The 23,147-nt window shown below is 46.3% G+C and overlaps 1 protein-coding gene across 2 annotated transcripts in view; it reads left to right on the plus strand.

Moving 5' to 3' along the window:
• The window catches only part of LOC8025724 (dual serine/threonine and tyrosine protein kinase), a 95,915-nt gene that overhangs the window by 45,017 nt on the left and 27,751 nt on the right, over window positions 1-23,147 (plus strand). For both annotated transcript variants that reach the window (XM_029981774.4, XM_040221791.2), the window contains exons 3-5: window positions 15,794-15,987; window positions 18,656-18,790; window positions 21,984-22,181. In XM_029981774.4, coding sequence (XP_029837634.3) covers window positions 15,794-15,987; window positions 18,656-18,790; window positions 21,984-22,181 — 527 coding nt within the window. The remainder of the gene's footprint in view (window positions 1-15,793; window positions 15,988-18,655; window positions 18,791-21,983; window positions 22,182-23,147) is intronic.

The following is a 23,147-nucleotide window of genomic DNA, read 5'->3' on the forward strand; positions in this document are numbered from 1 at the left end:
TAATTCCTGGAAAAGAGGTTATTTCAGAAATATCACGAGCAATTATACGTACTGCAAAACTCGACGGAGCATTTGCTCTTGTTGGCTCTCTAGTGTGTTGTTCAAATGTTAACGCACCAGTTGACCTGGTAAGCAATGGAGGAGCCCAAAAGCTATTGTTAGCTAAAGCCTAAAGACTTGACTGAACTCTCTGGTTAGCTTTAACCACAGCAGAAAGTTAGCAGTGCTTCCCTGCGAAGGGGAATTTGAAGTCACGTGACTGGCAGAGTAGGGACGGCGGGGAGACATGGCAATCTCCTTCCCAGCGAGCGTTGCTCGCTTTGGAACGAATATGTCATAGTCGCTGCACTATCGGGCACAAAAAAATGGTGCAGGAGGCTTTTGCTCTGCCTTACCTTAATTAAATTGCAAAGTATGAGCAATAATCTCTCCCCATTTTCTCAATGGTCTTTCGATTCTGGCATGTCCCTAAGCCTAAAGGGACGTGGTAATTGTTCGCATGGCAACTTCTTTGGAATCCTAGTGGATTGTCTTTACTCAATCGGCTGGGCATTGGTGGCACGCAGGAGCAGAACGCATACCAATTTCCTCTGGAGCCGAAGTACACAATTTTCATTTTGTGAAGGTTTTGTGTACAGTATTTACGTGCTGGCCAACCATGCTGCTGATGTGCCACCCGCACTGCTCACATCTTCCTCATTGTTTCTAGCACTGAACTTTGTCCTCCTCTTTCGCACTGGGAAGGAAATTTCAACAAAGCTTGTCTTAACTTCAGACGGCCAAACATTGAAGAATTTTCTGAACGCGGGTTGATTTGGTTTTACTTGACCCACCAGTAACAAAAAGTGTTCCTAAAGCTCAAATATATGCACTGCTGTGTTGCAAAAACCTGGCTGCATGCACACTCGAGTCCCGCTTCTGCAGAAAGTTTCCCACGAAAGCCACTTGTATTCACTACAACCAGTAAGGGGCGCGGGCCACCACCCCCTAGTAAAACATGGAGCTGCCGTGCATCCATCCCTCGTCAAACTTGGCTAGGTACTTGTACATACCCGGTATTGAAGGGCGAATGACTTTTTGCCAGCCTTAAAATTAACCGGCTTCGAGAAAATGGGCCCTGGTGTTCATCACAAGTTGCTAGCTTGCTTCATGGGGTTGTAGTGCTATGTGGACAGTAACAAAGCACAGACAACTGTGGTTATGCCTTCCTTTAGGTGTCGCGTGAGAAGCAATAAGTTGGCAACAGTCACCCAACTTTGATTCGGTCCGCTACAAACATTGGTGCTATAGAATTTAGTCAGCGACACCCATGGGGCTAGTGAAACCACATTAGTAGGGTTCCTAAAGGGATGCCATTCCTGTCACGTTAGTGCGATTGCCGCTTGGACGAGGATAGGTTTCCTCTGTCCAGTATTTTCATGTTTCCATTGGCAACAAGCTTTAGTATTCCCTCAAGGCCCAAGGGCATTTCAGAGGTGAGTGGGTGGCAACAGTACAGGAGAAGCAACCACATGGGGCACTACACTTGTCGCCACACAGTGGGATAGAGTTATTTTTCTTTTCGAAAGCGCGGAGGGAGCTATTTAGATAAGATTCGTTGAAAAGAAGCAATATTTAGCTTCATTACTGATAAGAAATGGTAAAGCATGAGATTAAAAGGTACGCTTCTTTAACTTCAGAGAAGTGCAATGTGGGTCAAACTTGCATTATTTCCAGACGTTTGTCAGACTTGAAGATTGATATGGTTGGAGGTGAAACCAAAATTTTCCCCTGGCTCTCCGAATAAAATGTTTCTTCTTTTTGAAAAACTTTGAACTTATAATTACTGACAGAATGAGAATGGAGGAGTTCCGGTTGTCCCGCCTGCAGCGCATGCTGGAGAAGAACGAGCAAGTGCGTGCCGGAGGGCAGGCATTCGAAAGAGTTTCCATGCTATCCTCACCTTGTCTGTGACTATAGACATACCCAGGTTTGAATGGGTGGTGGCTTATGTACGCACCTTGACAACACAAATCACTATTCTCTCACTGTGGTGTAGCATTCAACATAGAAAAGGAATGCTCCTTCCAATGGGCAGCATTGATAGGCATAGCAAATAAAGGTTGCACTTGGTCGAGAGTTTACAAAAAGGAACTAAGGTGTCTTATGTTATGAAAGAAGTGACCGACAAAGTGAAAATGGCGGGGAAGAGCTTTGGTTGTCCCGACTCCAGTGAGAGCTTCCCGCATTTGATAATGCTTCGGTCTTTCGTGCACTTCGAGTGTGCCGCTGCCGAAGCATATGGAAGGCATCGAGCGCGTGCGAAAGAGACACCCTGCAGTTCTCATTCTGTCGGCGACTAGCAAGTCATGGCGTAGTGCGGCATTGGACATTCTTGCATTATGTCGTTGGCTCCCAAGGAGCGCATTAACTAACATGGGGGTTCCCAATTGGTGGGTTAGAGACCATACCAAGATTATCAGGATCTGACGGAGGCTCATTGTAGAACAGGCCACGCTTAAAGACCGACCAACGAAACCATTTTCCGCAAGGTAGGAAAATGCCCCTTGCGTCCTCCTCTTTTCACCCTCCCCCAAAAATCACGTGACGGCTGGGGCTTCTTTTGTGTCGGCTTTTTCTGTAGGGATAATCCTCAAAAAGCGCGAAATGAGCGGCTAGCTGCGAGCGCCACAACGACCTTGAAACGTCCAGGTGTCTTCCCTCGTTGACGCGGGCGCGCTCAATCTGCGAGACTGAGGAAGCCAGCGCGACCGCACGCTTTTTCCCATGAGCTGCAGGTCCGAGGCCGCTCGGTCGGTGGAGATCGGGGGGTCGTGGTATGCCGGATTCGTTCCAGCAGCCGCTCTCTGGCATCGCGCGGCTGCTGGAACCATTCCCGTGTCTGCACAAGGATTGGCTTGCGCAATAAAGAGTTCAGGTCGTCGATAATACATTTATTTCCGAAACTTATAAATCAAGTGGCTTTCCCTAATCTCTTCATTACTGTTTGAAACACATCTCCTCTCATAGGTTGTTCATCCCATTTTGGACTCTCCTACGTATTTATTCTTCCTTACCTCTGCTTGATGACTGTTTTATAACTTGATAAAGACCTTTAAATATTGGCGCGGGCTTGCGCGATCAACGCTGTCCCGGATTTATTCAAAATTGGAAAGATTGGCGTCAGGAGGGGTTGAAGAAGCAAACCGAAATTCTTGCTTCTAATGAAGACGGCACAATCGTAAGATAGGTTTTTGCTTCACTTGCCTCCACAACGCCCCATCCTTTGCACTATCGCAACTTCTCAGTGACATAGCTGTGTACCACGTTTTACTCATGGTTACTATAGATGTGGCCCCACAGGCTTTCCCGTTATGAGCAAGTCGACTTTTGAACGACCGGCGACTCTCCTGAGTGAGAATAAATATTATCACCTTCCCACAACATCCACCCCTTTCTTTACCCCCCCGCCCTCTTTTTTCCCTTTCCCGAGTTGGGGATATATCAGGCCACTCCAGGAAGCAGCCTGCAGACTGCGCTTTTCGGCTACCCATTCTCAACACATTAGAACGGGGAAGTAAACACGTCGCTTGAACGACGCCCTGTTTATTTGCAACCTAAATAATGTGGCTCTACAGTTGGGACCCAATCAATTTCATCATCAATCATATTTTGTAACGACTACATGGTGAAAGTGTGTTCGTCGTGATGCCACAAAAGTGGTCGATTCAAAGGGAGAAATAGGTCCTCGTATTTATTTTGCGGAAATACTCGCTCCTGTGACGCTCTAGTGAGTAAGGTCAACGCACTCGAGGCAGTGCGTAATGCTTTAAAAGTGTCGTTGAAGATGAAATATCTGTGGGAAGTGCGTAAAATTGTTTACACCACAAAAGCATACCTAAAGACAACAAAATATCGCAATAGCAAAACAAAAAAAAAAAAAAAAAAAATCAGCTTGCGAAAACTGTTGTTGCTCGGCCAGCGCCTGAGCAACGAAATTCTATCAAAACCTCGCTTCTTGGAGAAAGGACACTAAGCTATAGGGTAGTGAATCTGCCAGAGAGTTTGTAGAAATAATGGGCGACCATTGAACCTAGCCTTCTGCAGAAATCATGCCCGGGATATTTCCATTTTCCTTCCACGCGATTAGAAGGCAAGACGCTGGGAGAATTCATGTGCACTAACATGCTGCTTCTAAAAGCAAGTACCAGATTTCTAGTGCATGTCAATATACTTGTAAAAAGTTTAATCAGTGTGCACAAACATTCGCGGCCTGGAGGATGACAGGGAAGCATGGCGGAAAGCAGCTTGCTGAAAATAGAAGTCTCTATTGCATTGCACTGGTGTGAAAAATTATTACGTATTTTTGGTCTCATTTCTGTGCGAAAATAAAAACAGCGTTTCGAAACCGAACACTGTGCGTTTTGAGGTGCGACGAAAGTAGATAAAAAACCGGGACAACCTGAACAATACGAGGCGCCTTGCATCACTCAGCTTTTCCTGGTTTCTTGTTTTTCCGGGGCCTTTCAAAAGGGGATGAAAATTTATGAACCGATTGACCCGACCTGCCACATTAGAGCAGTTAATTTTCATTACGACAGGCTCTCTTAGAGCGTCTTGCATAGTTGAGCTTGTGCCGGTCCGTTTTTATTTTCGGTTCCTTTCAAAAATTAAGCTCTATGCAAATGGACCAACCTACAACATTCAAAATTTATGGAAGCGGAGAAGTGGTTGGGAGGGCCAAGCGGGCAAGGGTTGCACGCCTCTCGAACCGCCGTCCGTTACCTTTGCTTAGTGGCTGGGCTTTGCGAGCAGAATGCGAGCTTGCTCGAGTAACTTGGATCCGTTCAGAAAATGATTCCCTCTAAACGACAATCTCCGCCGCCTGGGAAGAACGTAAGTCGGCGAACGAGACGCCTCTGGGTTTTGCTTCACGCCGGCATTTCAAGGGTCAAACTTATTGGTTCCCGACACCAGCACGATTGACGGCTCCGCCCGCGTCTTTGATTGCATATTGATACGGACAAGAAGAAGAGCGCGACGGCCGCGGCCATAGTGCCTTCTGGCTCGCGCTCTGGCGGGCAATCAGATTAAAAACCTACCGCTGAAAACCACCCCGTGTACATAGTCGAAAGCATGATAAGCATCGAATGGGAGTGAAAGTAGACGTATAATGATCCGATACAAAGTTTCGCTTGATTCCTATACGAATAATGCCATAGCCAAGTACACCTTCACATTATATTGTTAGACCGAATTGAAGAGAAGATTGTGTGTTTCTTGAAAGAAATTTCGGCCCCCTTCTATCCGGTCCGCTTTTCTATAGGCCTCAAATAACGTGGGCGAATCATTCGTTTTGTTGCATTTCCGCTTCTCCGCTTCCGCAGATTATGAATGTGGTAGTTTGGTCCAGTGGCTTAGAGCTCACTTTTTGAAAGAAACCGAAAATAAAAACGGACCAGCACAAGCTGGACTATGCAAGACGCTTGAAGACAGCCTGTCGCAATGGAAATGAACTGCTCTAATGTGGTAAGTCGGGTCACTCGGTTAATAATGTTTCATCCCCTTTTGAAAGGCTCCGAACAAACAAGGAACCAGGACAAGCTCCGGTTGTCCCGATTTTTTATGTCCTTTCGGCGCTCCTCAAAACGCACAGGGTTCGCTTTCTAAACGCTGTTTTTATTTTGGCACGGAAATAAGACAACAATACGTAATTAACGTAAATACGTAAACGTAAATACGTAAATAAACGTTAATAAGACAACAATACTAGAGAGAGAGAGAGGAAAGCACCAATTTTCGCAAGCTAATTTTTTTTTGTTGTTATTGCGATATTTTGTTGTTTTTAGGTATGCTTTTGTGATGTAAATAATTTTACGCACTTCCCACGAATATTTAGTCGTCAACGACAGTTGTAAAGTATAACGCACTGCCTCGGGTGCTTTGACCTTACACACTAGAGCTTAACGGCAGCGAGTATTTCAACAAAATAAATACGAGGACCTATTTCTCCCTTTGAATCGACCACTTTTGTGGCATCACGACGAACACACTTTCACCATGAAGTCGTAACAAAATGATGATTGATGATGAAATTGATTGGGCCCCAACAGTAGAGCCACATTATTTAAGTTGCAAAGAAACTGGGCGTCGTTCATGCGATGTGTTTACTTCCACGTTCGAATGTGTTGAGAATGAATAGCCGAAAAGCGCAGTCTGCAGGCTGCTTCCTGGAGTGGCCTGATATGTCCCCAACTCGGGAAATGGAGAGGGGGGAGAGAGAAAGGGGTGGATACTGTGGGAAGGTGATAATATTTATTCTCACTCAGGACAGTCGCCGTTCGTTCAAAAGTCGACTCGCTCCTAACGGGAAAGCCAATGGGGCCACATCTACAGTAACCATAAGTAAAATGTGATATACAGCTATGTCATAGAGAAGCTGCGATAGTGCAAAGGATGGGGCGTTGTGGAGGCAAGTGAAGCAAAAACCTATCTTACGATTGTGCCGTCTTCATTAGAAGCAAGAATTTCGGTTTGCTTCTTCAACCCCTCCTGACGCCAATCTTTCCAATTTTGAATAAATCCGGGACAGCGTTGATCGCGCAAGCCCGCGCCAATATTTAAAGGTCTTTATCAAGTTATAAAACAGTCATCAAGCAGAGGTAAGGAAGAATAAATACGTAGGAGAGTCCAAAATGGGATGAACAACCTATGAGAGGAGATGTGTTTCAAACAGTAATGAAGAGATTAGGGAAAGCCACTTGATTTATAAGTTTCGGAAATAAATGTATTATCGACGACCTGAACTCTTTATTGCGCAAGCCAATCCTTGTGCAGACACGGGAATGGTTCCAGCAGCCGCGCGATGCCAGAGAGCGGCTGCTGGAACGAACCCGGCATACCACGACCCCCCGATCTCCACCGACCGAGCGGCCTCGGACCTGCAGCTCATGGGAAAAAGCGTGCGGTCGCGCTGGCTTCCTCAATCTCGCAGAATGAGCGTGCCCGCGTCAACGAGGGAAGACACCTGGACGTTTCAAGGTCGTTGTGGCGCTCGCAGCTAGCCGCTCATTTCGCGCTTTTTGAGGATTATCCCTACAGAAAAAGCCGACACAAAAGAAGCCCCTGCCGTCACGTGATTTTTGGGGGAGGGTGAAAAGAGGAGGGCGCAAGGGGCATTTTCCTACCTTGCGGAAAATGGTTTCGTTGGTCGGTCTTTAACTGTAAAATCTGTTGCATGTTAGAAATCTCCAGCCCTCATTCCTTTACTGATCATTGCTCCTACCCTTCCTTGGTGGGGAATCTAAACTCTAAAGGATTTTGTTTCATCTCTTGTATTGTTTAAAATTGTTTTTTTTATCAGTGTAGTTGTACGCAGAAAGCTCAAACAAGTGATTGCTCGTTTTTTCTGTTTCTCTCAGCATTGGATTGCTGTCATCAAAGTTGTAGTGTGGTGGAGAGGGCTCATTGGAGGCTTTGACTTAAGCGAGGAACTCTTGTACTATAGTCAAAACCTAAATAGATTATTAAAAAGTACCGATGTTGTGTTCGTGCTAACTGTCATGCAGCATATGTTCACTAGTAATTTTATGTTGCGAGATCAAGAATTGGGCCTTTTCGTATACATAAACATGGTGACAATCCAGCAGCGCTTAGGGGTACTCCGGCGATTTTTTGAGTTACCTCAGCTAACTATATTTTCTGACTCCCCGGCCTTTACCCTTTCTGGTATGCTATTTAGTATCGCGAAATTCATAATAGTTATTGTGAAATCGGCAAATGAAATTGATGCGAAAACCAACATTCAAATATACCCGCACTTTTCAGTGCCAGGACGTCAGTGGCGGGCAGGCTTGCCAGTTGAGCGAGCAGTCTAAAAAATAGAATATGCCAATCATTAGTTCCGTGCTGGAGCGCAGGCACTGGAGCGAGCTTGCAAAGCATTCATTTGACATCATGAAACTGCTTCGAATCGGTTGGGAACAAATTCTACAGTCCAAGCAAAGAGTGAACATGTATATATATTTGACAGCTTGAACCAGGGGAAGATATAGAGAAATTGAGACAGGAGAGAATAGACAGCTGACTACCAACGATTATTTAGTGGGAACTTCTTTTTCCTTGCGTGTTTTCAGACACCAACAAAAATTATTACATATTAAAACCTATTATACTAATATAATAATGCATGTGTATGTTTACAATATTTTCACATTACCTAAACCTAAACTAATATTTTAAATTCACCCGCCACAAGCTCATACTGCCATTTTCTGGACCGTGTATATCTTCCCCTGGTTCAAGCTGTCGAATATATATACAAGTATGTACCAACAAGCTCCACTATCAACCGTTAAAGAGTGAACCCCTGCACTTCCACTGACGCCACTTTTTCGTTGTTGCTAGTAGGAGACTTTCACTTTGAAAAACACGGTGAGGACCAAAATTGTAAATTCAATAACTTTGTGAAAAAAAATTTTGACCTAATATTTGGAATACTATTTGGCGATGTTGTTTGGCGAGTTTAGCAAAATTTCAAGCTAATCGGGGACCATGAAGAAATTGCCGGAGTACCCCTTTAATACTGAAAGTTGTGACTCACAACTCAGGTTTTAAGGCCTGGAAGAAGGAATCTTAAAAAGTAGACCAGAAGCAAAAACACACACTACTAACAAGCCTACACAGTGGCAGCAAGGGTGTTGATTCGATTATTTTAATCCTGAGTTAATGTTGTCAGTTTGTGGCTTCATCCATTAAAGAAGTAATGTTTTTGCTCTTTACCATGAATAAAATGCTCTATTTTATGAAAATCTCACCTACTCCGGCTGTGCAAATACGTTGTTTGTGTTTTAGTTTCTTTTTTTTCGTAAAGATTTCTTCCATGTCGCATTCGGAGTTGACTGATGCCTGTCAAGCCTTGAGTGTCTTCTCTTAGTAATTAGCCTTTAGTACTGTAGGTTTCATCATGGTTCCATTCGTGTTTGTTATTTCTACGCTATTAAAAAAGAAGCTGGTGGGAAGGCACAAATAGTGCAAAATACGGAAAAGTTGCTGTAACAGTGGTTAGTCCTAAATGGAAATGTTTCCTTCATTGTATTGACTTCAGTATGCACTGTTGTATTGCTAAATTGACTCAGGTTCTTTGTTTCAACTATTCTTTATCAGAAATTAAGAAAACAAGAAACAGTTTGATGACTGGTTTTACATATAACTGTGAGCTTACTATTGTGTGGTTGGCTTTTGCAATTGTCCAGAAAGTTTTTCATACCTTTTTTTAGACGTTTCTTCTTGGCTCTTAACCCTTTAAATGCCAGTTTTTCTTTTGCCCCAGCATGCACCCTCTGCAAAGTTTTTTTTCACTGCGCAAAAAAATAATTATCGGATGCAGAAGCACGTTGCATGCTTCAATAGGTATACATTTATTTACCAGATTACGTTGCTTTGCGTTCAAAGAGTTCTTGAATGGAAAGGAGCATTGTGAACTTCCCTGGAGTCCACTTGGAGCCAGTTTTGTCGAGTAATTTTCATTTTGAGTGGCCTTTCAGGTGGTGACGACTTGTTATCACTTTCATCAGTCTCCCAACTACACTCACTTTTACTGTCATCAGATTCTGAATTCATTATCAGTTCCTGGATTTCAAGGAGGGCAGCGTTGTGAGTTCGCCATTCAAAAACAGGGTTGACTCTGAAACGCATACGGAGGAAGTTGCCTCCACAACACTCTCCACCTGGCATAAATAAGCGAAACCACAACTAAAAACTATGGTTCAATGAGTTGTCCACAAATGCCGCCTTCCAATAAAAAAAAGATTCTGTTAGTCCGAGTTCAGTTAGAAGCAGTAGGGAATAAATTGAAAACTCGAAACAGGTATACTTGGACGTGACGGGAAGTGTGCCAGCGAGCATGCCTGAGTATACCTGGGCGCGGCACTCAAATGGGTAAATACCATGAGTACAAAGGTTAGGTTGAATTTTCCAACATTGTGTGATCCACACCCAACTGTATGCGTGACGTCAAAGCCTTTCTGAGAAAGGCCGACATTCCTCACACTTCTTGGAAGCCTTTGGTTGTACCCTCGCAGCAGTCTGACTTCTGCAGAAAGAAAAGAGCTCTTAGATTTTCATTGCACTAGAACACATGCACACATAAAATCTTTAGTTGTATTTATGAGTGGCATACATTTTTTTAGTTCAAACAATTTTTATGTACAGGTTGCTGGAGATGGCCAATATTCCGGGTATTTTCAATCCAGTCTCTATTATGCCGCAGCTTGTAGTTTTTCATTAGACTTTGTGACCACACTTGGCTTGGCCTGACCCTTTAGAGATACAATGGGGTGATTTTCAAAAGTTGCTGTCATGTACAGGTATCTTTGAAAGCAATTGTTTTCCCCGTAAACGGATCAAGCAGCATATCGGGAGATGCAAGGGAAATGCAACCTATCATGTTTTCCGGTGTACGTATGTGTATTTTTTTTCTATAAATATGGACCTTAACTACAGAAATCTTTCATGGGGGTTATGTTTCTCGGCAATTTGTTGACAAGAGTATTTAAACTTCCTCTTGCTTGCACATATATTGCAATCATAACACATATGCAGACTTTTCAATGTGGTTTCGCCATGTCGATTGTACGAACATATTGGTGTGACTTGCATACCAACTTTTTCCAGAAAACTGCCGTTTACAGTGGGGATACAGAGGTGCAAATTATAGACCAGAAAATATGGTGGAGGACACATTGCCTCCCATGATGGCCTGCATTCACTTTGACTCATGTCGGAGCCAACCTCGGCTTCCTTGGATTCTCTCTTATTGATGAAATAATTGAAAAGCTACCAACACGAGCCAATGGACAGATGCCCATTGCTTGGTCATCTATGTTCATGTGGTACACTCCCTCTACCCAAACACCCAAGTCTCGGCAATCCTCATTTCCTTTCCTTTCTGTTCTTCACTGAGGCTTTTTTCTACTTCCACCAAAAAAGTCAGCCCCTCTCTGTTTTATTTCGCAAGATTGAAGTCTGTGCTACAAAAATAAATTTTGCTGGGACTGAGTTCGAGAAATATAGGCAAGCATTATTTTGTTAAAAAAGAACAATGTAGCAGTTTTTTTAATGCTATGGGTCACAAGAGGAACCATATTAACTGAAAGGGAGACTTCACTGTTAGGTTTTTGTGCCCTAGCAGAAGTCTGGGTTCACAATATGTCAAGGACACCTTCCTTGGAATTTTAGCTATCTGATTACTTATTTGTTTCAACTTGTTTTTATAGCATCGTTGGAAATCTTTCTTTTTGTGACCATAATTTCAAAATCTGGCAATATTGCATCAATACAGTTTAAAGGGGTCATGAAATGCTTTTCCAACTTTTTCCTGTTTAGCTTTCCTCCTCAACTCATAAATCGCCCATTCCACCAAACAGTTAAAGAAGACGAAAAGAAGGGAGGCCGCTCTCGCTCGGAATCTGGTTTGTGTAGCCGGACAGAGCCATTGTCCCCCTAGAAGATTAGCCAGTCGTTCAAAATTCAGACAAAAGTTGCTTTCCCCACCCCGTTATCTCGAAGCTGACTGTGCTGTTGAAGCTACGTGCTCGTTGGGCCAGCCACACTTGCCAAGTGAGCGTGGCGAATGTGGCTGCAGAGAATGAAGTCGGGTGATGAAAGGGAGGCGGCTGATTGGTCCGGCAAGCGCGTAGCTTCCAGCACAATGTCAGCTTAGGGGTGAAGGGAATAAGTGAGGTCCGGTTGCGTGTGACGTCAGTTTGGACCCAATGACTCGCTTTTGGGACCGCGGATGTATCACAGTGAAAAGGCAGAAAGGTTGCGAAGGGGAGGAGGTATGAAATAGTCCGCTCTGTTTTCAGATTTTCGCACAGAAAGTCCGGCTTTTGACTTTCTACCTTTTTTCTTTTGGTCCACTGAACGATGTGCTATTAGTAAAATACCAATCTAAAATGATTTATCCCAACCCAAAAATCGTTTCATGGGCCCTTTAAAGTCTGATCAAGCTCTTAAGCTGCAGTTTCACTGGCTGCTGGAGACTGGCATGAATAGCCAGAGATTTTGTGAATGGAGAGTCGGCATATTTGCATAACTAGGGAGGGGCTTGGATAGTTGGGTTTTACAGTAGACCATATCTTTTGTGGACTTTGGATGGCTGTGTTCATGGCCTGTCACTTGGGAAAGCTGGTAATCCGATATACAATATATTTTTTTTCTTTGGTTGATGGTAATGTTGCTGGTGATGATTAGGCCACCATAAGTAATTATATTGAGCATAAAGTTATGAAGTGTTTAAATGGATAAAGAAAACCAAACCTTTGTTTAGGTTTTTCTTTTTTGTTTGTAGTCTGTAAGCAACTCAAATATAAAACCTAAGGAAAGTGATCTCCCTGTGTATCTATGCATTATTGCACAACTTGCATCACTTGAAGTGGAAAAGACAAGATTTAATATTTCCAGTTGATGTCAGCTTCAATGTTGCTCTCAAGAGCAGCCCACATAGGCTAATTGTACATACCATAAACAACATTTGTTTGTATTTACTCAATATTTTGCGTAGTGTGCATTTCAGGAATATTTTGCGGGCACAATATTTGCGATTTAGAGCGATATTCGCTGTATCCGTTGCCATAAACCGAAATATTTGCGTGATTTTTTCGTGATATTTCACAAGTCGCAAAATTTTATGAAAATTGGGTCCTCGTGATAGCTAGGTCGTTTACAGTATGTCGTGCAGATACCCCCTGTACACTTGTAATTCTGCTCATCCCATAAAGCTGGGACAGGGGAGCCTGATTGCTACCACAGCACTTTTATCTCTGAAGAAGCATTGAGATAGAGCTTCTTCACTCCTTTTTCGAGCTTCGGCGGCAGTCACAAGTAGCAGTGATGGAGGTCACAAGCAGCTTGCACCCTAAGCTAAGTGGTACTTGGCTTCAAAATTTTACGAACTAAGGGGCACCAAGGACGGCATTCTAAATGCCTCGGGCAAAGCCAATGCAAACCCTTATCTGTACTTTTGCTACCCTCCAGAGGATGATATTGGCTTAGTTGTTTAAGAATAGCTTGCCACCCTATGGGAGTTAATTGTGATTTTTGATATCTACCCTTTCGTGAAATTTAGTACCCCAAAAATATTCTAGCCTTGTCCAAATGCACAAATCGAGCTGCCGAAAGAAAGAAACCAACATTGTTTACAGCAATTCACTTTATGTCATCACCCTCTTGCACACCGACTACCGTATTTTTCGGACTGTAAGTCACACTTCCGTATATTGAGCCGTTTTTGCAGAAAAGTTGGCATATAAGTCGCGCCTCTTTTCATGGTTAACGCAATGAATTTTATTTCTTTATGCGGATTGGTATAGCGAAATTGGGAGTTTCGCACAATTGGCTAGTTCACATCTATCATTCGACGCGAAACACCCTCTATGTGTCAAGTTGCAAGAAATGCCCATAGAACAGTGCTGTCTGGTGGAAGCAATCAAGTGCTCTGCAACAAAAGGACGTAAAACGTCAAAATGAGAAGGTAGTCGGCTTCATTTCAGTGTATACATGAACAAAATTTGTATCACTAGGCCTAGCCTAGGCCAAGCCATGGAGGCGACATGAGCATCAACGCGTAAGCAAATAGACAAATCTTAAAACACCTCTTTCACTACTGCTAAAAGATCAAAGTCAAATTTGGAGGTTTTAAGTGCCAAACTAACGACGGGCATCTGGCACGCCCCAGTGGAGGACTGAGGATTAAGGATCTTTTGACGTGCAACCGAAAGCTCGGTTACCACGGCGCTTTTTCCGCAATAAGCCTCCGTCAAATTGCGGGCACCTCGGCCGGGATTTGAACTTGCCACATGGGGATCCGTCGGCCGGCGCTCTCGGCTTGGAGCCACCGAGGTGGCTACCCTCTAAAAGCTCAGCTAGCCAAATTCTTTCCTTTTACATGTAGCAACACGGCTGGAGCATGCCAGAAAAAAAAAAACTGCTCATCAGACAAAAACTAAGAAAGACTCTAGAAAATTTTCTGCAATGCTGTGTACCAGCCCACTTACCTTTCAGTTTTACTGGACTAAAGCAAAAGAATATGGAACCATGACTGAATTGGGTAACGTCATCCACATGCAAAGCTTCACTCCCACTGCCTTTCCTATCACATTGCGCCACTTTGAGGAAACCGTCAAACTCCTCGCTTTCTGAGTCAGTCATGAGAAGTGTAGAAGAGTGCGGCGACAGCAGTGCTTCCTGGAAGAGGCAACACCACCTATGGTTACATAGTTACGGTGCTCTACAAAAGACAGCGAACAGCGCATTAAAAATTGGCATTGCGCTATGAAAAAAAATGCATGTAAGTTGCTTTGTTGTATTAACGCACCAAGAAAAATGTTTGAAAAAAAAAAATGTGACATATACACCAAAAAATATGGTAGATGGTTTTAATTGCCCAGAAAGTCCTTTGTTTTAATATGATTATTGATTCTATGCTGCAACGCAAGAAATTCAAGATGTATTGCACACTGAACGCTGAAAGCGACTTCCTTTTGTCCATCATTTTGTCTGACCAGCGCAGTTGAAGCAACTGAAGGAATGTTTTAAACGTAAAGTACCACAATGACTACACTCAAATTTAATTGGCTGAGCTCGCTTGAATATGGCTGCCCGCAGCCAACCAGGAGGCTTCCTTTTCAGCTTCGGTTGATGTCATACAGCGCGGTGCTCTGAAAATATGAAGTCTAGATAATATTGTCAAAAAGGAAGCCTAGGGACAAAGTCTGGGGAATATTGCCACGAGGGGAGTCCGGGGAATGTTGCCACGAGGGGAGTCCGGGGAATGTTGCCACGAGGGGAGTCCGGGGAATGTTGCCACGAGGGGAGTCCGGGCAGTGTTGCCACGAGGGGAGTCCGGGGAATGTTGCCACGAGGGGAGTCCGGGGAATGTTGCCACGAGGGGAGTCCGGGCAGTGTTGCCACGAGGGGAGTCCGGGCAGTGTTGCCACGAGGGGAGTCCGGGCAGTGTTGCCACGAGGGGAGTCCGGGCAGTGTTGCCACGAGGGGAGTCCGGGCAGTGTTGCCACGAGGGGAGTCCGGGCAGTGTTGCCACGAGGGGAGTCCGGGCAGTGTTGCCACGAGGGGAGTCCGGGCAGTGTTGCCACGAGGGGAGTCCGGGCAGTGTTGCCACGAGGGGAGTCCGGGCAGTGTTGCCACGAGGGGAGTCCGGGCAGTGTTGCCACGAGGGGAGTCCGGGCAGTGTTGCCACGAGGGGAGTCCGGGCAGTGTTGCCACGAGGGGAGTCCGGGCAGTGTTGCCACGAGGGGAGTCCGGGCAGTGTTGCCACGAGGGGAGTCCGGGCAGTGTTGCCACGAGGGGAGTCCGGGCAGTGTTGCCACGAGGGGAGTCCGGGCAGTGTTGCCACGAGGGGAGTCCGGGCAGTGTTGCCACGAGGGGAGTCCGGGCAGTGTTGCCACGAGGGGAGTTATGGGACTGTTGGCATGGAAGTTGCTGACCTTTTCTTGTCTTACAGAGATGCCGAGTCGTTGACGTGAGTGCTAATGAATTTACACAAAAGTCTGCATTGAATATAAGGGCACGGCAATGTTTAAGCATTAACCTGTCCTGTTACCATAGTGATGAAGTGAAGTGATTGGAACATCAGGGAAGAAAAAGTGATAGTCGGTTATGGCAGTGCCCATGCACAGCTGCAGAAAAGTGCCAATAGGGCATGTTGGCATCTGAAAATATGAAGTCTCAGTAATATTGTTGTCCGGTTTTGGTGTCTGGCTTGGCCAACCGTGCATCCTCTTCTCTCCGGCAGCGCAATTGGCCCAGCTGCGACTGAACGAGGCAGACGACAAGTTCATAGCCAGCGCAGTGAACCAGCCCGTGGCCCTGGTAGTGCTTGGGCAGAGCTGCTGGGCCAAGGCGTGCGTGGTCAACGAGCTCTTTGGCCAGACCGTCCTCCCGGTCACCTCCCCTGGAAGCGAGGAGGGACAGCTGACCTGGAGGATGGTGAGCAGATCTGAGTGGTAACCGAGTCTGTAGTAAGGTCCTGTCCTTACTACTGGTCAAAGCCACTAAAAGCTTTTTTTAATTGAAATACAAAATATAAGTGGCGCGAACAATTTAAATTAATTATGAAAGTTTTTGTTCAGTATTTTAGATCAGAAAAGAAACAAATGCAGTTTATAATGTACGGAAACAAGAAATGACCCATCAACATACCTGCCACAAGCAAAGGAAAAGGCGGCGCATACTAGAAAAGGGTAGTGGGATCAGGCACCGACAAGCAGCGAGCGTAGAAAGGTCCCTGATGTACGCGGCGGCACTGCGGTCGTATACAGGCTTGAGGATCCGACCGGTTCCGAGCGTTCCGAAGGCCTTCGGAGCAGGTTTGGCTTAGGATTTGGCCGTTTGGCGGTATGGCAGCGCAAAGTGTCTCCCGTTCTGAACTGATCTTTACCCGTGTTTGCTGTCGTTTGTGCCCAATGAAATGTCATGCCAAATTAGTCTAATCGCGCAGCAAATGCAATGCGAGCCACCCTGGCCGCCTGTTTCATACAGCCTATCCAACACATGCTTTAGTGCCGTCGACACGGAGTGCGGCAGCCGTGAACGCTACAATCCCTACAACACTACTCGTGAGGCGATATCTCGAATGGACGGCCGTATTTTTGGAAAAAGAGGTCAAGATTGAATCAGGCCGACGAGGCGCGAGGTGCGTGACGTAGAGTTACCTCGTTTCCTCCTCTCTTCGCTTCACTCCCTCAAGGCGGCGAGGCGGAGTAGACGCGAGGCCGTTCCCTCTCCTTCTCTGAGAAACATGACGTGAACATTTCTGTCAAATGCGCCTCCTTTTTTTTGAAAAATACGGTCATCCGTTAGAGATATTGCTGTATGAGTGATGTTCTGGTGTTTGTAGCATCTCGTTGCACGCTTTCGCCGCATGTTCTGTGGAATCCAGATTTCGGTTTAGCATCCCTTTAAGGACTGTGTATAAAGGTTTTTAGAGCGCAGCTCTTAGGGGCCCGTTTCCGGCTTGAGCGGCGTCGGCGTAACCGCGCGGTGCATCATGGGAAATGTCCCATAATGCACCGCGCGAGCCCCCCCACCGGGGTCACGTGACCTCGTGGGGGGTCACGTGACCCCCCGAGGTCACGTGACTCCCCTGAGGTCACGTGACCCCCTCCTCAAGGTCACGTGACCCCCTCCTCAAGGTCACGTGACCCCCTCCTCGAGGTCACGTGACCCCCTCCTCGAGGTCACGTGACCCCCTCCTCGAGGTCACGTGACCCCCTCCTCGAGGTCACGTGACCCCCCCCCCCCGAGGTCGCGTGACCCCCCGATGACGTCATCGTCACTGATGACGTCACCGGCATCCACATCGTCATCGTCATCATCACTGATGACGTCACCAGCATCCACATCGTCATCGTCATCATCACTGATGACGTCACCGGCATCCACATCGTCATCGTCATCATCACTGATGACGTCACCGGCATCCACATCGTCATCGTCATCATCACTGATGACGTCACCGGCATCCACATCGTCATCGTCATCATCACTGATGACGTCACCGGCATCCGCATCGTCATCGTCATCATTACTGATGACGTCACCGGCATCCACATCGTCATCGTCATAATCACTGATGACGTCACCGGCATCCCCATCGTCATCGTCATCATCACTGATGACGTCACCGGCATCCACATCGTCATCGTCATCATCACTGATGACGTCACCGGCATCCACATCGTCATCGTCATCATCACTGATGACGTCACCGGCATCCGCATCGTCATCGTCATCATCACTGATGACGTCACCGGCATCCCCATCGTCATCGTCATCATCACTGATGTCACCGGCATCCACATCGTCATCGTCATCATCACTGATGACGTCACCGGCATCCACATCGTCATCGTCATCATCACTGACGACGTCACCGGCATCCGCATCGTCATCGTCATCATCACTGATGACGTCATCAGTGACGTCACTGATGTCGTCACCGGCATCCGCATCGTCATCGTCATCATCACTGATGACGTCATCAGCGACGTCACTGATGACGTCACCGACATTCGCATCGTCATCGTCATCATCACTGGTGAAGCCATCAGTGACGTCACTAATGACGTCATCGGTACCCGCATCGTCATCGTCACGGATGAAGTCATCAGTGACGTCAGTGATGACATCATCGGCATTGGGGGTCACGTGACCCCCCCCTGGTTAGTTTACCCCCCCCCCCCCCTTCCCTTCCCTCCTCCTCCTCCTCAAGAGCTGCGCTCTAATTCGGCGTTACAGGGAGTTGTAAGCGGCTTTCATTTTTTTTGTTTATTATAGGTAGAGTTCAGTGTTTACAATGATTATTTATTTTTATTTTATTTTCTTCCATGCTTTAAATCGGGCCCTTCGACACTTAACATTAGTTTTCTTAATATGTGACAATTGAAGTGAGTGGTCATTGTTTGGCTAGGGGGTGCTCTAATCTGTGCATAAAAAAAGCGGAGGCTGAAAAATGTCTGTTTAACAACTACTGCTTCCTTTGCACATTACGTAAAATGGTAAGCTTCTATGATTTTAGGGTGTTTGGCATATCAATGAAAATTGGGAAACTTTCTTCTTAAAAATAGGTCTGGATGACCTCACTTCCTTGCCGCAGGTGCGCTTCTGCCCCGGGACCAGTAACCAGACAGAGATCAGCCTGGCTTTGCCCAACAGCTTCGAGCTCGTGGAGCACCTGGCTGCCTACGACCAACCCTGGAGGACCATTCCCCGAGCCGACCTGGAGCTCGAGGTGAGCGCGCATTCCTCGGTGCCACGACGTCTTCCAAAGGCCGGTTTGAATGTTGACTTTTGCGGGCCAGTTAGCACGTCTGCTTTCGAATGGGTCAAAGCACGCCGCAACTGCTCGTCAGCTTACGATGAGATACCGCTTCGACGCCATCTATGGGTGACTATGAGAAAGGACCGACCTATGCATCTTTCTTTCGCCGTGGGCTCGGAATACTTTTGACAATGTCGCGAGGGTTCCGAGTTTTCGGGGCCTATTTTATTTTTTTAATTTGGAGGTTGATCGTACGGGGTTAATCCCTTTGCGCAGGTTTGGTGTTTTGCAAAGTATGTTTTCAGTGTTTTGACAGAAATCGGTGTTTGTCGGAACCTAAAGGTGCACTAAAGACGTTTCTAAAATTGTCTGCTTTTGGTGACAACTCATTGTATGGGATCTGAGCATCACATAAATCGAAAAGTTATGCTTGTGCAACATCGATTTCCCTATTAAAAATGTGATCGAAGTTCGTGTCACGCCCCTTTCTGAGCGGAAAAATCTGGATCACAAAATTCAGCGGAGGCGGCATGACGATGGGCGAGCGTCAGCCAGTCCGCGCTCCCGTCGTCACTCCGCCGGCGCCTCCACTGGATTCTGCGCTTCAGAGTTTTCCTCTCAGAAAGGGGCGTGGCACAGACTTCAATCACGTTTTTTGTAGGGAGCTAGACATCGCACAAGCATAATTTTTGAATTTCTGTTGTGTTATCACCAAGAGCAGACAATCTCAGAAACGTCTTTAGTGCACCTTTAATTTGACCCTCCGGGGCACGTGCGCATGACCCGAATACTTAAAAAGCGTGCATCATTCCACTCATAAGACAAGGAGATAAGATGAGAGTGGCAGTTCCGCAAGAGAGCAGTCACCTTGTGCAGAAGAATTCTGTGGGCAAAGTTCAGTTTAAAATGCTGCTGTTGATAAATATTTCTTTCCATGAAGCTTGGGAATTTTTCTTCTTCAAGGACGGCTTTTATCCCAGGTTTTTGTTTTTCTCCGATTGTGATGCGACCAGCTCAAGGGTGAATTCTTGAGGTTTGTCGGTACATGCTGAAAACAGAGTCCTAATTGTAAGCAAGCAGTTGTTATACAGTGTGTGTGTTTTTTCTTTTTAAATCTTAACAGACTTAAGAAGAAAAGGCCTTGAAAGCTACACTTTGCGGTTTGTGCAGGTGAGATATACGGCCAGGAGGACATAGTGGAGGGGGCTAATCGTAATGATCAGTTGGCTTATTAAGTAAAATTTGTTAATTAACCTTTAATCAGTGAAAATAAATGTATGGTTCTTAATAGAAACTTGCTGAGTGTCGTCAAAAACTGCTAGATTAGTATTTTATAGAAAGACTTTGAGCACATGAGAAGTACAGTAGTGCGCTGAAGTTACCACCTGTGCTGCAGGAGTGAGGCTACTGGTACGACAACGGACCCGCGCAATTTTTCCGTTTCTTATCATAGACCCAGCCTTGTATCTGTTGCTCGGGTGGTACGCTTACAGCACTACTATGCTTCGTACGCACTCAAAGTATTTCTAAAAATTCTTGATTTAGTGGTTTTCAACGACTCTTAGGCAAGTTTCTAATTGGGACCATGTCTATTTTCACTGACTAAAAAGTTAATTAACAAATTATACTTAATTAGCGGACTGGTCCTTACAATTAGCCCCTATACTATGGGTCCCTGGCCGTATAACTCAGCTGCACAAACCGCACAAGTGTTGATCTCACAAATACTACAAAGCCTTCAGTCTAGTAACAGGTAGTTTCTGAGCTTGCCACCGTGTTCTCTCGTTCTAAGTGGTTCTAATGCTCGAGTCCCACCAGAGCGAAAAAAAACTGAAACAGCAGACACCAACAAGCCTCAAACACGTGCATGATGCACGCTATGGTACCTCTTTGGCAGGCTTGCAATCTCTCGGTGCTCGGGAAGTAAGCGGCAGTAATTTCAAGCCTGCCATGAATACCCTCGCGGGCACGATGCTACTGTTAGACTTCTTGGCTGTTTCTGTTAGATGCTTTAGTGCGACTCTGGCATTAGAGGTCACAGTGCACTTGGTAGGGTCATTTGATTCACTTGCTCCAGCCTGCACCGTTGCAGAAATGTGTAGTGCAGTGCAGAAAAGCGCAGCTGGTGCAGGTTAGTCAAATGAGTCGGATGATGCACGAATCTGCGAACCAGCCTGGAATTGTGGCCGAATGCGTTACAACTGCTTACGACTGCTTGCAACGGAATGGTTGCTGTGGCAAGCGAGGTCCATGCAACATGTCGTAGTGGAACGCCAGGAGCCGGAATGTGGTTATTCACTCGTACGTAGATGTCCGAACGAGCCTTAATAGGTGGAGTTCGTTACTTTGGGGAGCGCCGATCATCCGTCGCAGCTGTTTGACGGTGAACAGACTGGAGCAGCTTTCATGTTTAAATGCGTTTCTCACTTGTGACTGACATGCTCTCGCATATATATTTAGCATCTGCCTCGCACCTCCGGCAGATGTAACAGGTGGTCTTTTGTTTCATATTTTTCTTTTGCGCTCAATGCATTGCGTTTCTAGAGCACACGTGTGTGGCAGCTCCAAGAGTTCATGCACAAGTGTGAGCCACGCATTCTTTAGTTTGTACAGTGAACAACACAGCAAAAACGAGCGAGCGCCAGTTCATTTTATTTTGCACTTAATTCAAGGAGTCATCAAAATTACTGGCATTATGGGCAGGCAGCATTTCAAGCATTACGTTTGCCGATGTCGCGCTTGTGCTAACTACGTTTCAAGGTAGGTACCGTAGCTAATGAAGATAGTGGGCTTCTGAACTGCTTTATTGTAATGATGGCAGGGGAGGGAGTCCCTTGGCTGTCATTCACAGCAGATGGATGTATCTCAAGATAAGTGTGCTCAAAAGCCCTTGGCAGAACACCGTCAAAAGATTGTGTTCCACCATTTTTCGTTATTGCAATGGAATAGACCCGTTTCAAAAGGTTGCACCATCTAGCAGCTGCTACGTCAATTATTCCAGCACATATTTGACACGAGAGCCATTGCAGCCTCCGGCTCGAGCTTTAATGAGTGCTGCGTCGGCATTTGGCGAGGACTCCGATCTAAGTGCGTTCTAAGATCCCTCTCGTGCCTCGAGCTGCGGTCGTTCGAGACCCGCTGAAGGCTGCCGTCGTCTCTCCAGGGGGACGCCCGCCACGACCCCGCCCTGAGCACGGCTGTGCTGGAGATCCGTATGAAGCACCCACTGCTGCGGGAGGAGGTGCAGGTGGTGGCGACTCCTTGCAACGACAGCTCCTTCGAGCAGACCTACTTCAAGGCCGTCGAGGGGTGCACCCCACTCCTCATCTATGCCTTCTCTGACGACGCTCTCTCCGAAAAGGTGGGTTCTTCTGTGGTTCGGACCCCGAGACTAACTCACGACCTCGGGCGGGGTTTGCACATCCTTGGGCGCGTGACCTTGGGGAATTTGTGCGGTTCCGAAGACGTTTCAGGTTTTTTACAGCGACGGCTGTTATGGGGCTCTTCCCACTACCGTAAATGACATCCATCGTTGTTGATGTCGTAGTTGGCGTAATAAGGCATAGGGCGTCCGTCGCAATTTGGCCAACTGCTCGAAAAAGGATCGCCTGCCGCTCTCGGGATTCAAACCTCGGTCCACCGCGTGTGAAGTGGTCGTATTACCACAGAGCTGCACCAGAGCATTGGCAATCTTTTTTGTTATACAATTTTGTGGAACAAACCTGGGTACGAGTATCAAGTAGGGCCTGCTAGATGGCCACAGTTCCTGCGACGTTGTGAGAAAAAATTCTTCGTCATTCCTAATTTCAAAGGTAATTGTTAAAAGTAAAAGCTTCGCCTGGGTGGCACGAGCCACCGCCCGATTAGAAGGGTCCAGCCATATCCATCCATCCAATACCAGCTAGAAAGTCTCACGCATTATGTCGTGGTAAGGCAAATCCCTGAGCGGCCCCAAGCGGCAAACGCGCCAAAACTTGACAAGAGTATGGCGTAAGGCGGCAGACGCGGACGTCTTGGCGTCTCCGCATACTAGCGTCACGCTTGTTGCGAGACGCCGCAAGGCACGCCTGTAGCGACACAGACGCGTCTCGCCGTTTGTCGCAGGAAGAACCGTGAGGTGCATGCCTGTGAGAACGAAGCCAATCGAGCAGACAATTTCGCCGTGATGTGTCGCTGTACTGTACTGCTTTTTTTTTTTTATTAAAGTTGAGTAGGGATGCCATTGGTTGATCGTATAATATGTAAGCCAGAAGGGCGTCTGCCAATCCGGAAAACCTCGAATTGTCAGGTTTCCCCATAAGCCCCCTCCCCCCTTTGGCTATGCCCT

Source organism: Ixodes scapularis, unplaced genomic scaffold (genome assembly GCF_016920785.2).
Source record: "Ixodes scapularis isolate PalLabHiFi unplaced genomic scaffold, ASM1692078v2 PGA_scaffold2__306_contigs__length_199485367, whole genome shotgun sequence".
NCBI classification, from domain to species: domain Eukaryota; kingdom Metazoa; phylum Arthropoda; class Arachnida; order Ixodida; family Ixodidae; genus Ixodes; species Ixodes scapularis.